Source organism: Mixophyes fleayi, chromosome 2, assembly GCF_038048845.1.
Source record: "Mixophyes fleayi isolate aMixFle1 chromosome 2, aMixFle1.hap1, whole genome shotgun sequence".
Classification (NCBI taxonomy): domain Eukaryota; kingdom Metazoa; phylum Chordata; class Amphibia; order Anura; family Limnodynastidae; genus Mixophyes; species Mixophyes fleayi.
In genome coordinates, this window is record NC_134403.1 from 234,463,699 (window position 1) to 234,488,397 (window position 24,699).

General features: G+C 40.8%; 1 protein-coding gene across 1 annotated transcript in view; it reads left to right on the forward strand.

The window, feature by feature from the left end:
• Positions 1-24,699, forward strand: part of CACNA1S (calcium voltage-gated channel subunit alpha1 S) — a 451,977-nt gene that overhangs the window by 112,816 nt on the left and 314,462 nt on the right. Inside the window, exons 8-11 of the mRNA XM_075195636.1 lie at positions 20,672-20,775; positions 21,241-21,389; positions 21,466-21,547; positions 21,649-21,809. Coding sequence (XP_075051737.1) covers positions 20,672-20,775; positions 21,241-21,389; positions 21,466-21,547; positions 21,649-21,809 — 496 coding nt within the window. The remainder of the gene's footprint in view (positions 1-20,671; positions 20,776-21,240; positions 21,390-21,465; positions 21,548-21,648; positions 21,810-24,699) is intronic.

The window sequence follows — 24,699 nt, forward strand, 5'->3', positions numbered from 1 at the left end:
GTCTCTTGTGAGAAAGCAAGGGTCTTTCACCATTCACCCGGGACCGAGTACAGATATCAGCACTTCTGCCCCTGTTTATTCAAAAAGTATATTTTCTTCATGCCTCTGCTGTAATCTCTGTATATCTTTTCTGAACGTACATGACATATACCAGTTCCATCCTTTCAATATGATCAATACCACAGTGATAATGAGTAGTGGCTGTAATGCCCATACACAAACACTAGTGTTATGCTGCAACATACATGTTTGAAATACTGCAGTTTGTTGTGGGCAAACAGGTCCCATGTCTGTGTTATCACAGAGATCTAGGTTATGTGTCCAGTGTGACCAGCGTCGTCTCGCAGTGTGATGCGTGCACCCAGGAGTCTCGGTTTTGGAGTTTCACTGATGTGGGGGTGGTCAGCAAAACCTGATACGGACCCTCCAACCTTGGTTCAAAAGTTCTCACCACGTGTTTCTTTAAGTACACCCAATTGCCAGGTTTCAGCTTATGTGGCTGTAGGTCTGAATCAGACTCTGGAAGTGAAGAAAATGCTAGAATATACAAATAGTTCAAATGGTCAGTTAGACTTCTCATATAGCTAGTCAAATCTCCATGTTTATGTTGTAATTGCTGTGGATAATAACACCCTGTCTTTGGTAGTGTTCCAAAAAGTGTTTCATAAGGAGACCGCTTGCTATTCCTATTTGGCACAGTTCTTAAACTGAACAAGGCTATGGGCAGGCATTCTGGGCATGTTTTTTTTTTCCCAGCTATGATTTTCTGAATCTTCAGTTTCAATGTCCCATTCAACCTTTCTACTCGCCCACTAACCTGTGGTCTGTACGGAACTTGAAAAGCTTGCTGTATGCTTAGATCTATCATTATGTGTTGCATTCTTTCCCCTGTGAAGTGTGTACCTCTATCTGATTCAATTACCTCAGGGACACCATATCTGCACACAATCTCACCAATGAGTCTTTACGCAGTTGCTTTTGCTGTTGCCTTGGCTACTGGCCAAGTCTCCGGTCATTTCCTGAAAAGATCTGTACAGACTAGAACATATTCATATATTCCAGATTTAGGCAGTTGTTTATAGTCTATCTGTAGTCTTTGAAAAGGATAAAAGGCTTTTGAAGTTGTACCTTGTGACGTTTTTACCCTTTTTCCTGGATTTGAAGTTCCACAGATCCATCAGGCCTGAACATAGTCTGTAGCAGCTTTATTAAATCCTGGAGCTATTCATTGCTGATGGACCACGCTAGTCATCTGTTCCTTCCCCAGGTGTGGCTGTCCATGAGCTATCTGTAACATGAGAGGGAACAAAACCTGTAGAAGACAAAGTTTATCATTCAGTTTCCACATACCAACGCAATCTTCTTGTGCTCCTAATCATTTACATCTTTCTTTCTTCAATGGTCCTGTTTGTTGAAACTTTTTTTAGATCAGTGTAGTCAGACATTTCTTTCTGTACTGTGTATACTTCTCTTTCAGGCTTTCTCTTAGCCACCTTTTTTTTGCTTCTGCATCTGCGCAACGTGTTCCCTTTTGAAACAAAAGTCTCATTCCTTGTATGTGCTTCTATTTTAATTACGGCAACCTTGAGTGGCAATTGCAATGCTCTAAACAAGTTTCTTATTAGACTGGCATGCTGTATGTCCTTACCACTAGAGGTCTTGAAATCTCTGCTCTTCCATATTGGACCAAAGTCCTGCGTCACTCCCCAAGCATACCTGGAGTCCGTGTAGATATTGGCAGTGATTCCTTCTGCATATTCCAATGCCTTAGTGAGTGCTATCAGTTCAGCAGCTTGTGCTGACAGTATCAATCATAGTGGTCCTGAGTCAACTACTTCATTTTCTGTAGTCACCGCGTATCCTGTAAATGGTGATCCATTATCATAATACCTGGAACCATCTACATAAAGTACATACACAGCATTAGACAAGGGAGAGTCAGTAACATTTGGAAGAGTCTGTGCTTCCATATCCATAAGAGCGAGGCAATCATGTGAAAAAGAAAAATTGTGGTTAATGTTTTCACCCAATTCATCGTCATCACTATCACAATGTCTTTCTTCTGACGGCTCTTGTTCTTCAATATTATTCCCTCCTTTTGAATCTTGAGATTCATATATTAGGGGTAACAATGTTGCTGGATTTAATACTGTGCACAGTTTGATTGTGACATGTGAAGCACTTAACAATGCTACCTCGCACTTAGTGAGTCTGGCTGCTGAAAGGTGATTTTACCTGTTGTATCGCTTGTATGCTTTGTGGCGTCAGATGTTTAGTGCCCTATGAAATGCAGTGTCCTAAGAAAACTACCTTCTGTGCTGCTTGGAGCTTGGATTTGGACACTCTGCAGTCCTGCTGGGCCAAAAAGGTTAGTAGAGAAAGAAACAGTTTCTTCTTTACACTGTTGTTCACTATCAGCAGCTATCAACAAGTCATCAACATACTGCAATAGTCGGGTAGTTTCAGGATATTGCAGTAACCAACCTTGTTAGACAGTTGACATTGCTTCAGAGAATTCTGAAGGGCTGGTGGCCCCTCCCTGGGGCAATCTGGTCCAGCAGTATTGTGTTCCTTCATGCGTAAAAGCCAGCATTTTCTGTGAATCGTTAGTTATTGGTACAGAAAAGAAAGCATTTGCTAGATCTATAACTGTAAACCACATTGATGTAACAGGAATTTGGTTCAGCAAGGTATGTGGCTTTGGGACAATGGGTGTGTTCACAACCAGTCGTTTATTTATTTCTCTGAGATCGTGAATTAACCTGAATTCGGGAGCTCCTCCCTCTTACTGTTCTCTTTCCTTGACTGGGAATAAAGGTGATCGACATTTCTTTACTACACCTTTGTCTAGGTATTTTTGTAATTGTTTTGTGATTGCTTTATTCTGTAACAAAGTCAAAGGATATTGTTTAACGCATATTAGTAGTGTGTTCGGTTTTAGTATAAGTTGTACCGGAGCAACGTTTAACAGTCCCACATCAGTTTTTTCCCTTTGACCATATTTTCTCAGGTACATCCTTCAGCCACTGTGGCAGTGGTGCCTCATCTTGAGATGTGTTTTCACTTGGTTGCATCAAAAACACCTGTACTGCTGCTTCTACCTGATTAGATATGTTGTCTGGAAGTTGACTGGTGCATTTCATCCCTTCTGGGGTGTATTTAATGCATGCTCTCATTAACTGTAATATGTCGGCACCCAGTAGATTTACAGGACAAGTGTTTGAAGTGAGAAACTCTATAGGGACAGGAGTACAGTCTTTGTTTATTTGTATCTTCACTTTGTTTACTTTTCCTAAGGTGTATAGGCTGTCCTGTCAACCCTGATGCTGTTACATAATCTGAGGTCACTTATTCTTATGGTACTTGATCGTGTCTCAATACTGTTTGGCTTGCTCCCGTGTCAATTAGGCAGTCCAATTGTTGACCAGTGGGCAGTGTAAATTGCACTGTATTTCCAGGCAGCTTACCTTCTTCAGAGGTGTTTACAAGAACTGGACAAGGTGTTGACAACGGGGAGCCATATCTTCATCTCTTTGCTGCTGCTGCCATTTCTTGTATTTCCTGCAGTCCTTCTTCATGTGACCTGGTAATCTACATCAAAAACATCTGCCAGTCATGTCCTCACCTTGATTCCTTTGTCTTGCACTTACTGTTTCTGTTCCTTTTGGCTGCTGCCTTACTTGCCATGTTCCCTCTCCCTGTACCAGGTGTACAGTTACCTGAGGAGTCTTTTGGGACTTCTTTTCCTTTTTTTTTTTTTTTTTTTGCTTCCTGGTCCTCCAGTCCTTCAAGTACCTGTAGCAAAGATTACATTTTCATAGACAATGCCTCAGGTCTGACTGTGAAGAGTTAGCTTCTTACCTCGTTCTTTAAACCATTCAAAAACTTTGTTTTCAACAGTCTTTGACCATCTGGGGTTTCTGTAGAAAAAACATCATCATTTTGTCTGGTCGTTACTTTATCCAAATACATCTTTACTGAATCATTTCTCTGTGTTATGTCTGGTGCTGCTGGTGCTTTTAATTTTTGTTTATGACACCACCTGTCACGGTCCGGAGACTGGATAGGAGCCCAGTGGCAGGGCGGAAGGCTGGCTAACAGGAGATAAGATGGAAGAAAGGTCAAACAAGCCGGGTTCGGTACACAGAGAGGTGTAGCGGTCCAAAGGTTGAGGCAGAAGCGTAGTGGAGGGCAAGCCGAGGTCGGTTCACGTGTAGTAAATGCAGGTAGACAGGAACAGCAACAGGAGCTAGATCACAGGCACAGAGCACAATAATCAGGCACTGGAGACAGGAACTGGCCAGGCTTTTATAGGAAATCAAGGGGTGGAGCTAAGGCATGCTGGAAGATCAGGAGATCACTGGAACTGATCTAGAACACTGAATAAAGACAAGGAACTGTCCAGCAGCCAGAATAGCTCAGTCAGCAGAGCAGCAGTCCACGGAGGCAGAAGGCTTGGGTTCGAATCCTGACAGTACTCCCCTCCTTCCAGTACGTCCTCTGGACGTCTCAGGAGCTGGCTTACCAGGATGTCTCTGATGAAACAGTGCAGTCAATCTGGAGGCATGGACATTTTCTGCAGGCTCCCATGAATTTTCTTCTGGACCATATCCCCTCCATTTTACCAAATATTGTAATTTATTTCTGTGCATTCTGGAGTCCAGGATCTCTTCAACAATAAATTCTTCTTCTCCTTCCACCATGACTGGTGGTGGTGGGGCAGAAATCCGGCCAGGAAAGGGGTTGTCTCGAAAGGGTTTGAGCAGGGAAGTATGAAATACCGGATGTATTTTCATAGAGGTAGGAAGATCTAAGCGGAAGGCAACTTGACCAATTTGAGATAGAATTTTGAATGGCCCAATAAACCTTTGACCCAATTTTGGTGAGGGTATCCGTTGTTTAAGGTTTTTAGTGGATAGCCAGACCTTGTCTCCAACATGAAAATTGGGTGCAGCTCTACGGTGTCTGTTGGCAGCTTGTCTGTAATGTTCCTGGGCTTCTCTCAAATTTTCAATAAGCCTTTTTTGAACTTCTTGTAATGTTCTGATTCTATCAGTTACTGTTGGAATTGGTGTGGAAACCGGGAGATTTGGAATAAACGTTGGATGGAGTCCAAAGTTGGCAAAGAAAGGTGTCTGGGAAATTGAACTGTGTTCAGAGTTATTATAAGAAAATTCAGCAGTGGGAAGAAAATTCATCCAATCATCTTGAAGGTAACTAATAAAACATCTCAAATATTGTTCAAGTGTCTGATTAGTCCTTTCAGTCTGTCCATTAGACTGTGGGTGGAAAGTGGAGGACAGATTAATTTTTATTCCCAAAGCAGTGCAAAAACTTTTCCAGAGCTTAGAAGTGAACTGAACACCACGATCAGAGACTATGTCATCAGAGATGCCATGAAGCTTAAATATTTCCTGAATTAGAAGCTCTGCAGTCTGTTCAGCAGTAGGTACACCTCTAACAGGAATAAAATGAGCCATCTTAGTTAGACGGTCCACTACCACCAGAATTGTTGTCATCCCTTTCGAAGGAGGTAGATCAACTATGAAATCTACCGAGATAGAGCTCCAGGGACGAGATGGAATTGGAAAAGGTTGTAGCAAACCTAGTGGTGAGGAGCGAGGAGTCTTGTTTCGGGCGCATGTCAGACACGATGAAACATATTTTTTAACATCGCTTTTACACTTTGGCCACCAGAAGGAACGTGTCAACAATTCTTGAGTCCTGTATACTCCTAAATGTCCAGCGGGTTTGGAATCATGGACTAATTTCAGTACTTCAATTCGTACTGACTCTGGTACATAAAGGCGATGAAGCTGAGTCCAGTAGCCATTATTAAAAGTTAAATTAACATCTGAAGTAGGACTTCTGAGGAAAGGATCAGTGTCATAACCTTTCTTCAAAAGAGAGAGTAAATCCGTAGGAACAGTTGCCCCTAAGAAGTTGTGCTTAGGTAGGATAGTCTTTCCAGAATCCTTTTCTAGATGCGGATCAGAGAACATTCTTGAGAGTGCATCAGCTTTGCCATTTCTGGATCCGGGTCGGTAAGAAATTATGAAGTTAAAGCGAGAGAAGAATAAAGTCCATCTGGCTTGTCTAGGAGACAATTGTTTAGCGGTGCGTAAAAATTCAATATTTCTGTGATCAGTAAGGACTGTCACAGGGTGGATAGAACCCTCAAGAAGGTGTCTCCATTCTGAGAAAGCACACTTAATGGCCAGTAATTCCTTGTTCCCAATATCATAGTTTTTCTCAGCGGATGTCATCTGGCGAGAAAAATAAGAACAAGGATGTAACAACATCTTCTCGCCGGCACGTTGAGAAAGAATTGCTCCCACTGCAGAATCAGAGGCATCAACTTCCACAATAAAGGGTAATTCAGGATTTGGATGTATCAGGATTGGTGCTAATGTGAAAAGAGTCTTAAGTTGGGTAAAGGCTTCTTGAGCTTCAGGTGACCATTCAAAAGGAACGCCCTTCTTTGTAAGTTGCGTAATAGGAGAAACGATTCCAGAAAAGTTTCTTATGAATTTTCGGTAAAAATTGGCAAAACCAATAAACCGTTGTACTTGTTTTTCGTTCTTAGGTACAGGCCAGTTAATGACTGCATCGATCTTACTGGGATCCATGCTCAGACCATCAGGGGAAATTATGTATCCTAAGAATTGAATCTTGGCTTGTTCAAATTCACACTTTTCCAATTTGATATACAATTGGTTCCTTCGGAGTCTTTCGAATACAGTACAGACATGTTTGCGATGTTCCTCCAGATTATCAGAGAATATAAGAATGTTGTCCAGATAGGCAACAACAAATTGATCTAATAAGTCTCTTAAGACATCATTGATGAAATGCTGAAAAGTTGCAGGGCCATTACATAGGCCAAAAGGCATGACCAAAGACTCAAAATGTCCATATCTTGTCCGGAAGGCGGTTTTCCACTCATCCCCGGGTCGAATACGAACAAGATTGTATGCCCCACGCAAATCAAGCTTTGTAAAGATCTTTGCCTTCTGTAGCCTCTCCAACAATTCAGGAATTAAGGGGAGGGGATAACGATTCTTAACTGTAATATTATTGAGTTCCCTATAATCGATACAGGGGCGTAAGGTAGAATCTTTCTTTTCAACAAAGAATAAGGCTGCACCAGCAGGTGAAGTAGAATGGCAAATGAAGCCTTTGTTTAAGTTTTCATCCTGAAATTCCCGAAGGAATTTTAACTCCGGTTCGGATAGAGAGTAAAGTCGTCCAAAAGGTATGGATGATCCTGGTAGCAGCTCAATAGGACAGTCATAAGGGTGATGTGGAGGTAATATATCTGCATTCTTTTTATCGCAGACATCTGAAAATTCACTGTATTGCAGAGGCAATTTCAAATCTTTAGAAGGAAGTTCGGTGGCCTGCTGGTCTACAGATACCACAGTTCTAGATGGGCAGTTTAGTTTGCAGTGCTCAGAAGGAAAGGATAAAGTGCGAGTATCCCAGTTGACAGAAGGATTATGGGTAGACAGCCAGGGGATTCCCAGTATTATGGGAAATTTAGGTGAAGCAATCAAATGAAAGCTTATAGCCTCCTGATGCCCTGGTTCAATAGTCATTTGTAGCTGGATTGTTTCGTGAGTTACTGGCCCAGAAGACAAAGGGGATCCATCTACAGTCTCCAAATTTACAGGAGCTTCTGTACTCTTTGATTCAATGCAGTTTTCCTGTGCAAAGGTGATATCCATGAATTTGCCACCAGCACCCGAGTCAAGCATAGCCAAACTGCAAATTAAAAGAGACCAGGATGAAAGTGTTATTGGGATAACAAAATGTGATTGTTGAGGCAGAGGATCTCCGTTTTCATGAGCCAAGGGGTTAAGTGCTTGCGAGATGAAACTGGATTGACTAGACTCTTTGGAGTCCATTTGCTTTAAGTCAGTCATAGCGATGGTCTGGCGAATCTTATTTGGGCAAGTGAAGGCATAATGTCCTTGATCACCACAATATAAACAAAGATTCTCCTCCCGATGTCTCTGTTTCTCATTAAAACTGAGTGGTTTCCTAATTGCATCAATTTGCATTGGTTCGGGAGAGATGCTTGGATTGTCTGATGGTGCAGCTTTGAACACTGTAGGTCTATTAAACTGATGCAAATTACTGCTCATACCGAAGGCTCTTAATCTTTCATTTTTCCTCTCACTTAGCCTTTGATCAATACGAATGCACAGCTGGATAAAATCGTCCAGATCATCAGGGGTGTCTACTCTGGCCAGTTCATCCTTTACTTGCTCAGAAAGGCCGCGAGGGAACTGACTTTTTTTTTGCAGAATCGTTCCATGTAGTGTCTGCAACCAAGCATAGGAATTCAGCGGTATACTCAGCCACCGAGCGTCTTCCTTGTCGCAGTCTATGGAGTTTAGCTTCAGCGGTGGCACATCGGTTAGGATCATCAAAGACTTGCCCCATGGCGGACGTAAACACATCCAGATCTTGCAGAATAGCACTGTCTTGCTCAATGTAAGGAGAGACCCAGGCTAGGGCTTCCCCTATCAGGAGATTGATTATGAAGAAGATCTTCATCTTATCATCTTTGAACTGTGTAGGTAACATGTGAAAATAAATGTTGCACTGATTTAAGAAGCCTCTGTATAACCGACGATCGCCACAGAATTTAGTAGGCAATGGGGGACGCGAAACTTGTGCAGCAGTGGCGTCATAATCTTTTAATTCTTTCTGCAATTGAGCTATTTGTTTCTGCTGAGCTTCAACAAGGACTTCTAGTTCTCTCATCTTGTTCTGAGAAATGCAGGCAAACTCTTGCAACTCCTTTATTTGGTTTTTCAGAGTATTTAGCGCAGCTACTCCCGCGGGATCCATTTTTGGGCCTGATTATTCTGTCATGGTCCGGAGACTGGATAGGAGCCCAGTGGCAGGGAGGAAGGCTGGCTAACAGGAGATAAGATGGAAGAAAGGTCAAACAAGCCGGGTTCGGTACACAGAGAGGCGTAGCGGTCCAAAGGTTGAGGCAGAAGCGTAGTGGAGGGCAAGCCGAGGTCGGTACACGTGTAGTAAATGCAGGTAGACAGGAACAGCAACAGGAGCAGGAGCTAGATCACAGGCACAGAGCACAATAATCAGACACTGGAGACAGGAACTGGCCAGGCTTTTATAGGAAGTCAAGGGGTGGAGCTAAGGCATGCTGGAAGATCAGGAGATCACTGGAACTGATCTAGAACACTGAATAAAGACAAGGATCTGTCCAGCTGTCCCTGCTTTTCCATGCTTTATTGGTGTTTTGAAACCTTTTCCACTTTTCTGGATCTAGTGTGCCCTCTAATGGGAAGCCTGCTCTGTCAAATATTTGTTTTTAAATTTTTTTTTTTTTTTTAGAAATGTATTTACTTCTCTGTATTCCTGTACTTTTGTTGGGTTTTATAAACCCAACAACCCTGCTAGTCCTGTGCACCCTAGTATTCAGAATTGATCAATTTCTGAATATACTGTACTGTTGGGTTGCTTTACCGCATGCCCTCTTATAGCAGTTATCTGTATTTTACAGAGAATTATACCTCAATACCACCGTTCAAAAACCTCTTAATTCCTTCTATTCTGGCTGAAAAATATTTGCATACCATACAAAGAAATATAATCAAAAACAAACAATAATAACAATTGTGCAAATCTCTGTTGCAGCTGTAACCATTTTTGCTTTCTTATTTCATAATCACCAGAATATCCTTTTACAATTTCATTACGTAACCCAGGTGGTAATTTCTTTATACTGTACAGACAGATAGGCTTCCCTTCAAAGGGTATGTGATTAACTTGCCAATATAGTAACACTTGAGACCAAAAATACCCTATATTTTGCTGCAATATATATCCTTATTTAAATGCACATTTAACATACAATAATATTGCTTTGCATCCACAACACATTCAAAAACAGTTCTATCAATTACAGCTTCCAGTGTAGAATGCTTTCTAAGTATAACAGCACATGAACAGTCTGAGCAATAACCAAATTAATTATTAAAATACAATCGTGAGTTCTTTTGACATATATTAAATTCAACCATATAGTTAGCGCTTTTTATGCTCTCAAACAGATATCTGGGTTCAGGAAATCTCTCTTACCATATACAGATGAACAGCTTTTAGACACACAACAAGAATGCTGGACAGAGAGTAAATCAGTGGAAAAATCACAGCTGAATTTACTCACCGTACGGGTTTGAGCTGTCCGTGATTCTAGCTGATGCTGCAAGCGTTATTTGTCATCTGTATAGGTTGGCCGAGATCCCGGCTATTCGAGCCCCCACGTAATGTTAGGGTAATTTTACCTCTCCTTTATCAAGTCCCTTCAGATATCAGTGAGATAAGATGCTGGTTAACCAGGAGATCAGTAATCAAGACGCAGACATGCCAATGTCAAGATAGAACTGAGCTGTGCTCGTTTATTTCTGGCATACATTTATACATGAAAAAGCGTTTGATCTGGTTATAGAACAGAAACACATGATTGATATTTTCCTGAGTAAATATAAATCTTCTGACAAAGCTAGTTAGTTCTCTTCATGTCACTTTTATGGGTTCTTATAAACTTTCACTGGAGCCAGTACTCCCAATGTCATCATCATCCATTATCCCATGTCCTAGGCCTCCATCCGGGGTCTTTGAGATAGGTCAAGGCTGGAGCTGGTGATTACACTGAATGTATTTTTAAGGCAAATACCAAGATATTTAACTCCTTCACATATCATTATTACCATCATCATTGAGAACCTAGAAATGCTCTCACATAGGTAAGCCAGTTATACACTGTTAAGTATATCCCTGTTTCATTCACAAACTATATGGATACTAATTTGATTACTGCAATGTTTATTGTTATTACAGATATTTTTAAGAATAGTTTAGACAATGCTGTCCAATGCAGTGAGCCTCGCATTGACATTGTCTAAAAATGCAGTATGACCCTTTTCGCCTCTCTGTACACTTGCATGCCTATCAGGGTATGTCTGTGGAACTTTTTCAGCTGTCAACTGTCACCATCCCACCACGGCTTCTTACAGTGTTCTTGGTGTTAAGGGTCCAAACATGACTATCAGAATGCCAGTTACACAGTATGGTTACCTATAGGCAGTTAAGTAGGTGTTTAAATTATATATATATATATATTAGTGTATAACAATAATAAAAAGGTATTGATATTGGCATGAGTACATGATTTATTATATTTTGGGAGCCAGGGGATGTGTTATTCACAAAATAGGAAGCTGCATTCCCATGCATAACTGTTTGGAGGTAATAAAAGGAAATTTAATTTGCACCACATAGGATAGATAGGGATCATGCCAGTTGCCACATGCATATATGTTTGTTAACATAGCTTGCCCACACACACTACAAATACATAGTTTGCCCACACACACTACAAATACATAGCCTGCCCACACACACATAATATAAATACAATTTTACTTACCTTTCCATTGCCTTTATCTCTTCTATTCTTCTTTCTTCTGTGTTGCGCTGCTTGCGCCCTGGGCGACGGCACCGCCCGCACCACCCTAGTTACAGCTCTGCCTTCACCCCTGCTACAACAATTTTAAAGATTAGCCACACAATATATTGCCAGAGTATGCATCGGTTGCCAGAGGCATGGCTCTCAATGCCTTGCCACTATTTAAATAAATGAGGATGCTGAGAAACGAAGATGTCTTCCATCCATAATACAACAATTCAAAGGTTAGCAACACAATACATTGCCAGAGTATTCATCGTTTGCCAAGAGCATGGCTTTCATTATCTTGTTTTACTTAGATGCTCTGTGCCATAATGCTGCCTATCTGAATCAAACCAGGCAACTCCTATATATCTATGGGGAGGGAGGAAAATACATTCTCCTGGGGTAAGCTTCTTCCAAGCCTGGGGTAAAAGGGATTGCTCAAGATTTCCAGTGAAGGTGGTCCCCAAAACACATGTATATAAATATGGAATGTATATAAATTATATTTATATGTTCTATTAGTGACGTGTAAGAAATATGTAAAAGAGACAGTTAAGAATAGTCAATAGTCGCTCTTCCCACACATGCAAGTATGTATAATACTTACATTGATGCAGATTTGATTGCCCAAAACATGTCTTGACAATGCAATTGAAATTCCACACTCTGAGAAATTAACAGGACAGATTTTGGACCTTGCAAAGTGTCACCATCACATATCGCCCCAACACAAGGGGCTTGATACTCACACCTGCCAAACGTGGGGATTGCCGCCGGCGCCGTGTCCGTCTGATGGCGGCGGCCATCATAATTCAGGGTCTGCGCATGCACAGACCCGTCCTGTCAGACAGAACTCTTACTTTCTGCTCCCATTCGTCCAGCCTGTCATCACCTCACTATTTAAGGCACCTGGGCCAACACTCAATTGCCTGTTCTTTGTTTGTCAGCCCTGGCTGGGTGAAGACTTGGCTCCCTGGCTCCAGCTTATCTGTTCCTGTATCTCTGCTGTTATGCACGTTTTGTCACTATCCAATAATGATTGTCGAATCCCGATGTGTGGTTCCAAAGCACAAAGTAATTTAATAGCGAAAAGTAGCAGAATATCAATGCGAAATAAAACAAGTACAGCCGTTACTTATCGCAGGCGCTCTGGATCCAGTGTACAGTCATTCAGGTCTGAAGGCTCTGGTCAAGAAGACTGGTCACTAGGTCCAGAGCCCCTGCTTATATGCAGTCAGTTAATACAGTAAAACAATGCAGATGATGTGACTTGCTTCTATTGGTCCAGGCTTCAGGAAGGTCCAGTGTACTGCAGGTCATAGGCCAGTTCAAACCAAAATATCAAAAGGTGGGGGTCAACTCTCCAGGGGATGTGCTCTAACTTTCCCGCCAAGAATCCAGTTTCAACTAGTCTATTTGTATTTTACAGTCTGTATCACTTTAAACATTTATTCCCTAACATCACTAATTAGAGTATGCAATGTGCGATCTCTTCTGCGAATGAACCGGACAACTGCTGATGAATAGGGGATTAAAATTATACTAAACATGACAGTTCCTGCAACCTCAACCTTTGATTTCACTAATATGCAAATAACTTATAATACTAAACATAAATACTGCTATATTTCGACATAAATAACTATGTGTTGCAACTACAATTAATGTGTACTAATTATAAATGTGTATGTTCGTGTGAATATGTGTAAAAGTGTAAAACCTGTTATTGCCACGTGTTGCGCCCTTCCATGCTGTAGCGTGCTCTACGCATAATTTCAGACAAGGGCAACCAAATCTGCTCGATATTAATTGAAATGACTTTATCCAATTTGCTGTCTTCGACACTGCATAACTGTCTCAGCTCTGCTCATTGCTGGATATCAACTCACAGAATTAACATCCTTTCCAGCGCCTCAGCTCAGCTGCTCCAGTGTGTCTAATCTACATTTCTCAGCTCTCAGAGCTCTCTTACCTGTTCCTGTATTTCTGCATGTCTGACTCAGCTCTGCTTATTCCTGGATATCAGCTCACAGAGTTTACCATCCTTTCCAGCATCTCAGCTCTGCTGTTCAGTGTGACTAATCTACAGATCTCAGCTCACTGAATCCTCCTACTGGTTCCTGTATTTCTGCATGACAAACCCAGGAACCATATTCCCTGCCGTAAGTTCACAAAGAATCACGGAGAACAGACTAAATTAAATTTATTTAATCTGAAAAATGCTTTCAAAGCTTAGTTACAAAAATTAATAATAAGGCATACAGTATGTTGCACAAATAGGTTTCAGAAAATAAAATAGGAAATAAAATTCGAGTCACTACTTAGTTAAGACCTGGGGCCTGATTCATTAAATAATTTAAATTAAGAAGTTTCTTATTTAAGTCTCCTGGACAAAACCATGTTACAATGCAAGGGGTGAAAATTAGTTTTCTGTTTTGCACACAATTTAAATACTGACTGTTTTTTCATGTAGCACACAATATCAACTTTAAATTTCAGTGTACAAATAAGCTATCAAGTATTTGTGTGCTACGTGAAAAAACAGTCAGTAATTAACTTATGTGCAAAACAGAAAACTAATTTTCACCCCTTGCATTGTAACATGGTTTTGTCCAGGAGACTTAAATAAGAAACTTCTTAATTTAAGTTCCTTAATGAATCAGGTCCCTGGTGTGTGAGAGAACACAATTGAGAAAGAATGGACATGTCAGGTGCCGTCTCCGCACTTGGGGCAGGAGATGGACGCCTGCACCTTCCAAGCAACCACGTCCTGTTGCCTAGCAGCAGGACGCTATCTCTGCTCACCTGTCTGCAGCCAGCATGTGTTACCGCCAAAATCTCCCTAACCCTATCAGGAGGCACCTTAGGGTATATAAAGCAGCCTCTGACACATGTATAGTGCCAGAGTATTTGGTCTTCAGCTTTGCTCCAGCATTTGTTCCTGTGTTCCTGTTACTTGGATTCTGACTTGGCTTGTTCCTGACTTCTCCTTCGGTTCCTGATTCTCGCTTAGACTGATATTTGGTATTGACCCGGCTTCCTGACCATTCTCCTGCTTCTGATTTGGCTATATCCGTTCCTCTGGTTGTGACCCGGCTTGTAGACTACTCTTCCATCCTGCATCCTGGTGGGCTGTCACCGCTGCCTCAATTGTTACCTCGCCAGCTGACTGATACTGAGGGCCGCGACCTGCTCATCCCTTGCAGCGAAGTCCATACCTCCTTGCGGGAGTTCCTGGTGAAAACCAGGGGCGTGTTAGACTCTGCGCCTCAGTACTCAGTAGCGCCAACTGCTGGCAGGTATCATCAATTCCACAAAGTAATTCTGACAGGACATTTCAGTCTTGATAGACTCCCTCATGAAAATGCACACGTTATTGTCTAAGGCAGAAGATTTTGAACCTTTTTTCCACATAGCTCTCACCCCCAACCTTTGGAGTTTAGCTGTCAATAAGGGCAGATTGATCTCCCAAATGTCACAGGGCTTTTGAAATGAGCATTGGATGTCCTGAGTTCTCACCTCTGCTCTGCTTGAGTGGCTAGATGGTGTACAACTTTGGGGCTTCAAACTTCTCAGATCCTTATCTATCCCTGGCCTGGCTAGTTTCAAAAGACTTTCATAAGTTCAAACGCATGTCATCTAGCAAAGCACACGATGAGATACATTACAAGGTTACATAAAACCTTTATATTGTCATACATGAATTCAACAGAAAATAACAATCAGTCATTATATATACTACATAATCGTCACACAACGAATACATGTATAGATGGAGATATGATGTCTGATGATATGACTTATGCTATGTGCTGGAGTTATAGAACCGTAAAGTACGGTTAATTATTTTTTTAATTGAATTGAAAAAACAAATGCCCCGGTGTCACACTTACAAGATCCTTCATTAAGACAACAGTGGACAACTATTGATAGCGACATTAGTAGACATTTAAAAGATGATGATAGGGCACAATGTTAAATGGTGCAGGTAAAGATGGTATTGTCCTAGAAGTGAGGTACATGTGTGCTGTAATGCTGCACTTCTGAATTAAAGGGGACTTTCTAGGGGACTTTCCAAAATGTCTAACTCTAGTTAGACAAAATGTCTAACTAGAGTTAGACATTTTGGAAAGTAAAGTAACAAAGGTGTCCTGCACCCATGCTACAAAAATTAAAAGATTAGGCACACAATACATTGTCAGAGCATTCATCTGTAGCCAAGAGCAAGGCTTTCCTACCTTGGTTTCCCCATTACCCTGGGTAAGCTTCATCCAACCCCGGGGTAACGGGGACTGCCGAGATTTGCAGTAGAGGCGGTATCCAAGAAGTGGTGTACTCACTCTGACGCCAGAGCAGCCTTGATGCCTCATTCTGTCCCGGCAGTAGTGACAAGCAGCTGAGGTGTGCGGCTGTAATTAAATTAACAGGCAGAGGTCATTGGATGAACAGTGGTAGGAATGTATGAATGAAGAGAGTTAGACATTTTGGAAAGTAGATCGGCGAAGGTGTCCTGCACCCATACTACAACAATTAAAAGATTAGGCACACAATACATCACCAGAGCATTCATCAGTGAGCCTAGTGCAGGGTTTTCTTACCTTGTTTACCTTATATCATCATCATCAGCTATTTATATAGCGCCATTAATTCCACAGAACTGCACAGAGCACTCACATTAGTCCCTGTTCCATTGGGGCTTACGGTTTAAATTCCCTAATATGAACACACACACAGACCAAGAGAGACTAAGGTCAATTTAATAGCAGCCTTATATGCTCTGTGCCGTAATGCTGCCCTTCTGAATTAAACCAGAGGACACATAAACATTTATGTGGGAGGGAGGGAGGGCATAAAAATCATTGCCCCTGAGGTAAGCTTCATCCAACCACGGGGTATAGTGGACTATCTGAGACTTGTAGTAGATGCGGTCCCCAAGAAGAGGTATACTCACTCTGAAGTCAGGGTGACCGGGACGCCTCAAACTGACGCTGTGTCCCGGCTAGCAACAGGCAGCCATGGAGTGTGACTTTTTAAATTTAATTATTTATGCCTTCTGAGTGGACTTGTGGGGCATACTCTTGGGCCCCTGTTCTCCTATCTCCGTGCTACCGATTCCTGCTCATACGCTTTTGCTACATTGAGTAAAGTCCTGGGGTCATCAGAGTACCTGTGAGTGCATCCAACTCTATGGGAAAGGCGGCTGCTATAGGAGAAGATCTTTTCTGCTAGTTTAAAAGCTTTTTACTATGAAGCTGTAGCATCGTAACGGATTATATACTGGGACCAGTGGTGTAATGGCAATTTGACATTCCACTATTTGGTTTTGCTATTAGTTATTAGCTGACTCGAATTCCTTTCTCCACCGCCATTTTTGTTTAAATAAAAACTGTGACATTTTGCCAAGTGGATATTGGTGTCTGTGTGGTTATTTATTTATTCAATTACAGTAATAGTAAGTCTGAACATGCGAAGGAGGTTTGGGTGCAATGAAAGGGAGATATAAACACTATTCAGTTTATAATTTTTTAATTGAGTCTGAGAAGCAAATGCAATGATGGCAAAGTTACAAACTCCTTCATTGAGACAGTTCGCTGCAGACTTTGAAGAGCATTGGTGAAAATTTGGACCGCTGTGAATGGATCATTAGAAAATAGATTGGAAATGACTGGAAATGAATACTAATGCTATAAATAGTAATATAGGAGCAAAGCTAGCTCAAAATAACATTATTTTACCTATTGTTCATAATTTTCAATTAAATAAAGACCCAATACCAAAAACTTTCGAGACAGTTCGGCAAAACAGGTAGCAAAGCTGCAACACAAAGTTGGGTTAGAACCGACACTGGTTTGGAAACCAAAACAAGAGGGTCAGCACACATTTCTATTATATACTATATATAATAATTAATAAATATATATTCTGCTGAAAGAGGCCACTACCATCAGGAAATACTGTTGCCATGAAGGGGTATACTTGGTCTGCAGCAATGCTTATGTAGGTGTAGGATTTCAAAGTAACATCTACATGAATGTCAGGGCCCAATGTTTCCCAGCAGAACATTGCCCAAAGCATCACACTACCTCCGTCGGCTTGCCTTCTTCCCATAGGACATCCTGGTGTCATCTCTTCCCCAGGTAAATGAAGCACGTGCACCCGGCCGTCCACATAATGTAAAAGAAACTGCTATTCATCAGACCAGGCCACCTTCTTTCATTTCTCCATGGTCCAGTTCTGGTACTCACATGCCCATTGTAGGTGCTTTCGGCGGTGGACAAGGTCAGCATAGGCAATCTGACCAGTCTGCGACTACGCAGCCTCATATGCAGAAAGCTGTGATGCACTGTGTGTTCTGAAACCTTTTTATCATAGCTAGTATTATCTTTTTCAGCAGTTTGTGCTACATTAGCTTTTCTGTGAGATAGGACCAGATGGGCTAGCCATTATTCCTGTTGCGCATCAACGAGTCTTGTGCGTCCATGTTCCTGTTGACCGTTTTTTCTTCGTTGGACCACTCCTGGTAGGTACTAACCCCTAAATACCGGGAACACCCCACAAGACCTGCCTTTTTGGGGATGCTCTGACCCAGTCGTCTACCCGTTGCAACTTTTCCCTTGTCAAAGTCGCTCAAATTCTTACGCTTGCCCATTTTTCCTACTTCCAAAACATAATATATCCTACCCCTTCACAGGTGCCATTGTAACAAGATAATTAATGTTATTCACTTCACTTGTCAGTTACCGTGACTATGAAAACGCCGACAACAGTTCCCCGACTTGGTCAGTGCTAAGCTGACATCCACGACAGACTGTTAATCATGAGTGTTTGAAAAACAGACCTTTAACAATTGCGACGAATGAGCATACTGGCAACACAAAATGACGTCAGTTTGAAGAGTGATACTATTATTAGTACTGTTAAGGGGGTAGTGAAAGGAGGCAACGCCTCTACAATGTTTTTTACCAAGGTTTCTACATTGTACAGCCGCCACCTCCTTGCATTACCTCCCTTAACAGCACGATGCTCAATGGGTGGCTGTCTCTCACTTGTATAATTTCTTTGCTTCTCACTGACACTGTGTTTAACGCCTCATCCTATTTAACACCCAATTTAATTTACTTTTCTTGAATATTTTCTCATGCTTCCCTGAAGTTTTTCTCCATTCTAAAACCATAGACTGTGGGGTGACAATATTCTTCTAAACAGGCAGTGCAACTGTACCACCAGGGATGCATATATATATATATATATATATATATATATATATTGTAGCAAGAGCCCACTACTGCAGAAGCACACGCGTACAACTTCTTCCTTTTTATGGTGCTCTATTGTCAGGATGGTAAATGTTTTGACACCGTATAGATTTCACAGCAATACTTGGAGACCCTAAACGCTAGCTAGACATAGCTCAGCTCTCTCAAGACCAGCCAGCTTACCCAGTGTTGATCTCCCTGAACAAATGAAACAAACAAGCTTTTATACATGATGCTCCTCCCCCAGCCTTAGCTTGATGGACAGGTGACACACCCACCTTCTCTTTAAAAGAAAACACCCATCACTGCCTCTGTTTGCACAACCACGCCCTGTCTGTTTGCTGAGAGGAAGGATTTCAGATCATGTAAGTTTAACCAAATTTAAACTATTGATTTTCATACTTAAGTCTTCACTCTAGGTGCATTACTGCACAAATGTTTTACTCTACTTCCCTGCTTTCTCTGTATATTGCCAGCTAAATGCCTCCTTTTGTTACAATATATATATATATATATATATATATATATATATATATATATATATATATATATATATATATGACCTCATTTACATAGTGCACTGAATGTGCAGTGAAAAAATATCTTGGTTCTGCCAAGGTATGCCTCTAAGGTTTACCAAGAGCTTATCAAGGTACATGCATACTTTAAACTCTCAAGAACTGCTTCTGCAAACTAGTAGTGCACCTTCATTTGCAGAAAAATCTGAAGAGGTGCACCTCAAAATGTAATCTTTACACCAAAAGACGAAAGTCCCTCAACTTTAGATCAACATTTTTCATTAAATTAAACTTTTATGCTTTTCTCCAAAATTACTGCTTGGCTTAGCCTCATTTATTACTTAAAATAATTGAGTGAGGGGACATGAGCACTGCATTTAGTAGTACGTTTGTTTATTTGAAGCTTTTTAGTACATTTAGCAAAGTGTGCCCACAAATGCGCTGGACGGTTCAAAATGCATCCCACTAAAAGTATAACTTGAGACCTGATTTATACCAGCTGAGAGCTGGTTCAAAAATCACTTTATTTTTGTAAAGTGGAAATAGCTGTTCGCTCTTGCCACACTTTATTGTATGGCCCTAAAATTTTATGATTAAATTACTGAGCTGCTACAGAAATCTAAGCCTCATCCCCTCAGTTCTCTTCCATTGGCAGCGAGCTCTTTAATCACACACTGAAAATAGGAAGCAATCATCACTATGGAAGTTGTATACATGGAAAATGGATCCAACTTACCACTGTTCATAGTATATTCAGGATACATCAGGTTTAAGTTTTCATCCAACTACCATGGATGCAGGGGTTGCAGTGCTTACAGGGATAGAAGTGAGGAGGGCCTATCATGACAATCCTTCCTCCCCCTACCTAATGGAGGCTATTAAATCTGATGCTTGTTGAACAGTCTTGACTTCGTACAACTAGCCTAAAGTGAATGGCAGTCTCCTTTGGTTGCTGTCATACCTTATGCTGTGTAACATACAGTGCTTTCCAATTCCCCTGAACCCAGTTGTTGTGTTGAATTTAGGTGATATGTTATGTCATTATCTGTGTACATGGTCTCATTGGGATTTATCAAGAGTATTTACTGTATGTCAGAGCAGTTAATGATCCCTGGAATATGACATAAAAAAAAACATTTGAAAAACACTCATCTACACAAGCCCTAAATGGTTTGGGGCTTTGTCTGCATTTTTGGTCGTTTTTTACCATAATCATAAAATTATCAGATTAAATCCTTCTTTGTTTTAGTCATTGCTTGATTAAATAAATTGCATATAATTTGTAAAATGCATACTCTTGAAATTTGTGAGTCTCTCGCTCATTCCTGGAGAGTTGGCAAGTATGGATAAGTTTGAATTGTCCTTTTTTTTTTTACAACAACCTTTTTTTTGTTCTCTTTTAGGTTAATGATGCTATTGGCAATGAATGGCCCTGGATTTATTTTGTCAGCCTTATCCTCCTTGGTTCCTTCTTTGTCCTCAATTTGGTGCTTGGAGTACTGAGCGGGTATAACTTGTGACTTATTACTACACTCTAGAGATGAGCAAAGTTGTGACAGAAATTGAATTTTGTTGCAGAACTGATACATTTTGCAGAGGTTCAAAGTTCTAAAGAGTCATTCGTCAAGTTCCGTTATTGCTTTGCTATTCTGCAGAATGACATTCTGTACTGTATTTATAGATTTTGTTTGTGGACTAAATAGGTCTATAAACATGGGCTATAATAAGGGAGGTCAGGACAAAACAATTATAAAGGGAATACCTTACATGACAAAATTTTGCAGAAGAAAAGTATAAAATTCTATACCCAGGTGTAGAATGGGATATTCTCTGGAATAGTTTTGAAGATTTTGGTCATCTCTATAGCATTGACATAGTGTATCATTATTTGGACCTTTTTTATGTCTCATTTCACTATCAGCTTGTTTTTTTGTGTTCTTTTGACTTTCTTTTGGGTCTTTTTTCTCTGCAGTGAGTTTACAAAGGAGCGTGAGAAAGCCAAATCTCGGGGTGCTTTCCAAAAACTGCGGGAACAGCAGGCAATGGATGAGGATTTGAAGGGCTATTTGGACTGGATCACTCATGCAGAAGTTATGGATCCAGATATGGAACCAGGAGACGGTGAGGGTCTGGATATAAGCATATAAAAGAGAAGTCTCCGTTCTTGTCTTCACTTTTCCTCGTTTCTTATTTTTAGGGTTCTCACAGTTAGAGGAGCGTGGCTCAGAAACTGACAGTCTGTATGACATGGAGGGAATCAACAAATGTATTGCCTTTTTGTGAGTGAGAACCGAAATTAGAAAAATGCAACATTTAAACTGACAAGTATACTACATGTACACAGTATGTTTGATCTGTATATTTTTTCCCGCTCCCTTAGCCGTCAGTGGCGTCACTGGCACAGACTACTTCGCCGAAAGAGTCGTGCTCTTGTGAAGTCCAGATTCTTCTACTGGCTTGTTATAATTATTATCCTTGTTAACACTGTTACTATCGCAACTGAGCACCACCATCAACCTAAAACGCTAACACTAGCCCAAGGTAAGAAGCATGTTTTCTTTTCTATTGAATTTATAGTAGAAATTCTTGAAACATCACAGTAAGCTGTCTTTTTCATACATCTTCTTTTTGGGATATGAAGTAAAAGGCAACTTTTCTTAAACAATATTATAAAACTATAGACATGTAAATATAAATATGTGCTTCGCAGAACTATCATCATCATCATCATCATCATTTATTTATATAGCGCCACTGATTCCGCAGCGCTGTACAAAGAACTCGTTCACATCAGTCCCTGCCCTATTGGAGCTTACAGTCTAAATTCCCTAACATACACTCACACACAGACAGAGAGAGACTAGGGTCAATTTTGATAGCAGCCAATTAACCTACTAGTATGTTTTTGGAGTGTGGGAGGAAACCGGAGCACCCAGAGGAAACCCACGCAAACACAGGGAGAACATACAAACTCCTCACAGAACTATGCTTAACCAATAACATATAGGAGTTCCCAAGTCCAAATAGTATTTTATTCAAACTGTATTGCTTTCCTTATGTAATAATTTAACCATTTTTCAGCCACTGAAGGCATTGTTCCACTGGTGTCTATTTCAGTAAGCAAGAGGACAAATACAATCTATAAATTTTAGTTGACAGGCATAACGACGCATATTCCCATATAGATGACTGACCTGTTGTAAATTTACCATGCCTGAGACGGGTGGGGTACGAATTTACGGAGGTGATAAAAACGACAGGCAGTAGGATAAAAAAAATAAACGAAACTCAATAAAATAAATGCTGACTGAACTTAAGAATGACAAAACAAGTCCCCGACAGTGTGCTAAGCAGCAGTAATAGCGACAGCCTGTTTTGATGTCAATTTAAATTGTGACCTGTATATCAGTATTTTTAAAGTGGCAATGCCGGGTCCCTAACCTTAACCTTATTCCTAACCCTAACCATAACCCTAACCCTGACCCTATTCTTAACGCTAAGCCTAAGTGTAAGACTTAGCTCCGATTAGAAGCGGCATTGCCACTTTAAAAATACTGAAATACAGGTCGCAATTTAAAATTACGGCAAAACAGGCTGCCGTTATTACTGTTGATAGTGATTTCTTAGCACACTGTCAGGGACTTGTTTTGTTATTGTTAAGGTTAGTGATAATTTATTAGGAGTCGAGCAAGTGAGTTTCCTGTGTTTTTGTTTGTGGTAGTCACTGTTGGTGTTATCAGCACCGTTAAAGTGACTACCACCGACTGAGACTATTACATCTTATGAGTGCTGGTGTAAAAAACTGAGACACTCATGTGTTTTCTGAAGTAATACATTTATGCACAGCTTTTACTAACTGTTTAAATAAGAAAATATAAACAGTTAGTAGAAGTTGTGCATAAATGTATTAATACTAAATTGGCTCAATTTCAGTGCATTAAGACTGTAAGACCCTTACTACCCTTTGTCTCACACCTGCACAACCTTTGTCTACCTCATCTGTGCTTGTTCTCTTTTTAAATGTGATTGTATTTTGTATGATTTGTAACACTGACAGTCTGATGCTGCAGAATATTGAGGTGCCTTACAAATAATGTCGATGGCGATTAAGAACCACCCAATGGCTTTGGACATGATTGTATAGAGAGCCTAAATATTCACAAGATAATATACACTGAAAGTTACCCGATTAAAGAAGGAGACATATTAAAGGGCATTTATTAGGTTATGAATTTTAAAAAGATTTGACACTAGTAAAAAAAAAACTATTCATAAAGAATTCAATAGTGAAACATTTGTTAACCTACCTAAATGTGTAGCAAAAAAAAATAAAAAATGTTATTGCAGTACCGTGATACCTTTATCGGCTAACCAAAATACATTTTTATGTTTGCTTGCTTTCAGAGCACAGAGGCCCCTTCATCAGGCAAGTTTACAAATGAATGAGTGAGAAAAGGGCACAAAATTTACATCAACAATTTGTACAGGGAGCTTATCATTGAGATAAGCTAAAGTAATAAAACTGAGGTTTTTGTTACGGATGGAAGAGTGAAAGTCCTAGGATTTCAGAGTGTGTTATATAAACACATCACTGTTACACTGCCTGTCAGTGTAAAAACTGTAAAGAATAGATTAAAGTATAAAAAAAAAGTGTGGGGTCCCCCCTCTATTCATGCTTAACCCTAGTGCTGCCTGACTACTGCTGGTTCCGTGAAAATCGGGGAAAAATTTTGCGTGGGGTCCCCCCAATTTTCATGGAACCAGTACTAGGCAAACCAGCCGGGGTTGGAGGCACTATAGCAGGGGGGACATGCGGCAGGGGTCCCCCTGCCATAATGACTAACCAACTCCAGGCTGTTCAGCGCTGGGCTGGATTCCCTAGGGAGTGGGGTCCACCAAAAAAAACAAGCGGGCTTCCCCCCTAGGGATACCCAGCCCAGTGCTGATAGCACTAGGGCTCTTCCTACCCCCGTGGGCTGTGGGTAGTAGGATAATAACGGCGAAAAATAGTGAAAAAAACAAACAGACATCATATTGTTTTGTGGAACTACAAGTCCTAGGCAGCCAGGTTGCCCTAAATAGTGTGGGAATGCTGCTGCTTTTATAACTACAAGCACCAGCATACCCACAGCAGCCAGGGCATGTTGGCACTTGGAGAACCACAAGTGCCAACATGCCCTGACACCCAGGGCTGGCTGGGACCTGTAGTTCCACAACAGAAAATGTTTACAAAACCACCACTCCCTTGTTAACACCACTAGGATTTATTAAAAATAATAAACCCACAATAAATACAGTAAACACCCTCATTGATACCACATATTTTTATGAAAAATAATAAATTCCCTAATACCAATGAAGTTTTCTCCTTTTGTCTGCAGCTTTCAATCCAAAAATGGCTGTAAACCAAGTCCAAAATAAATTTGTATCC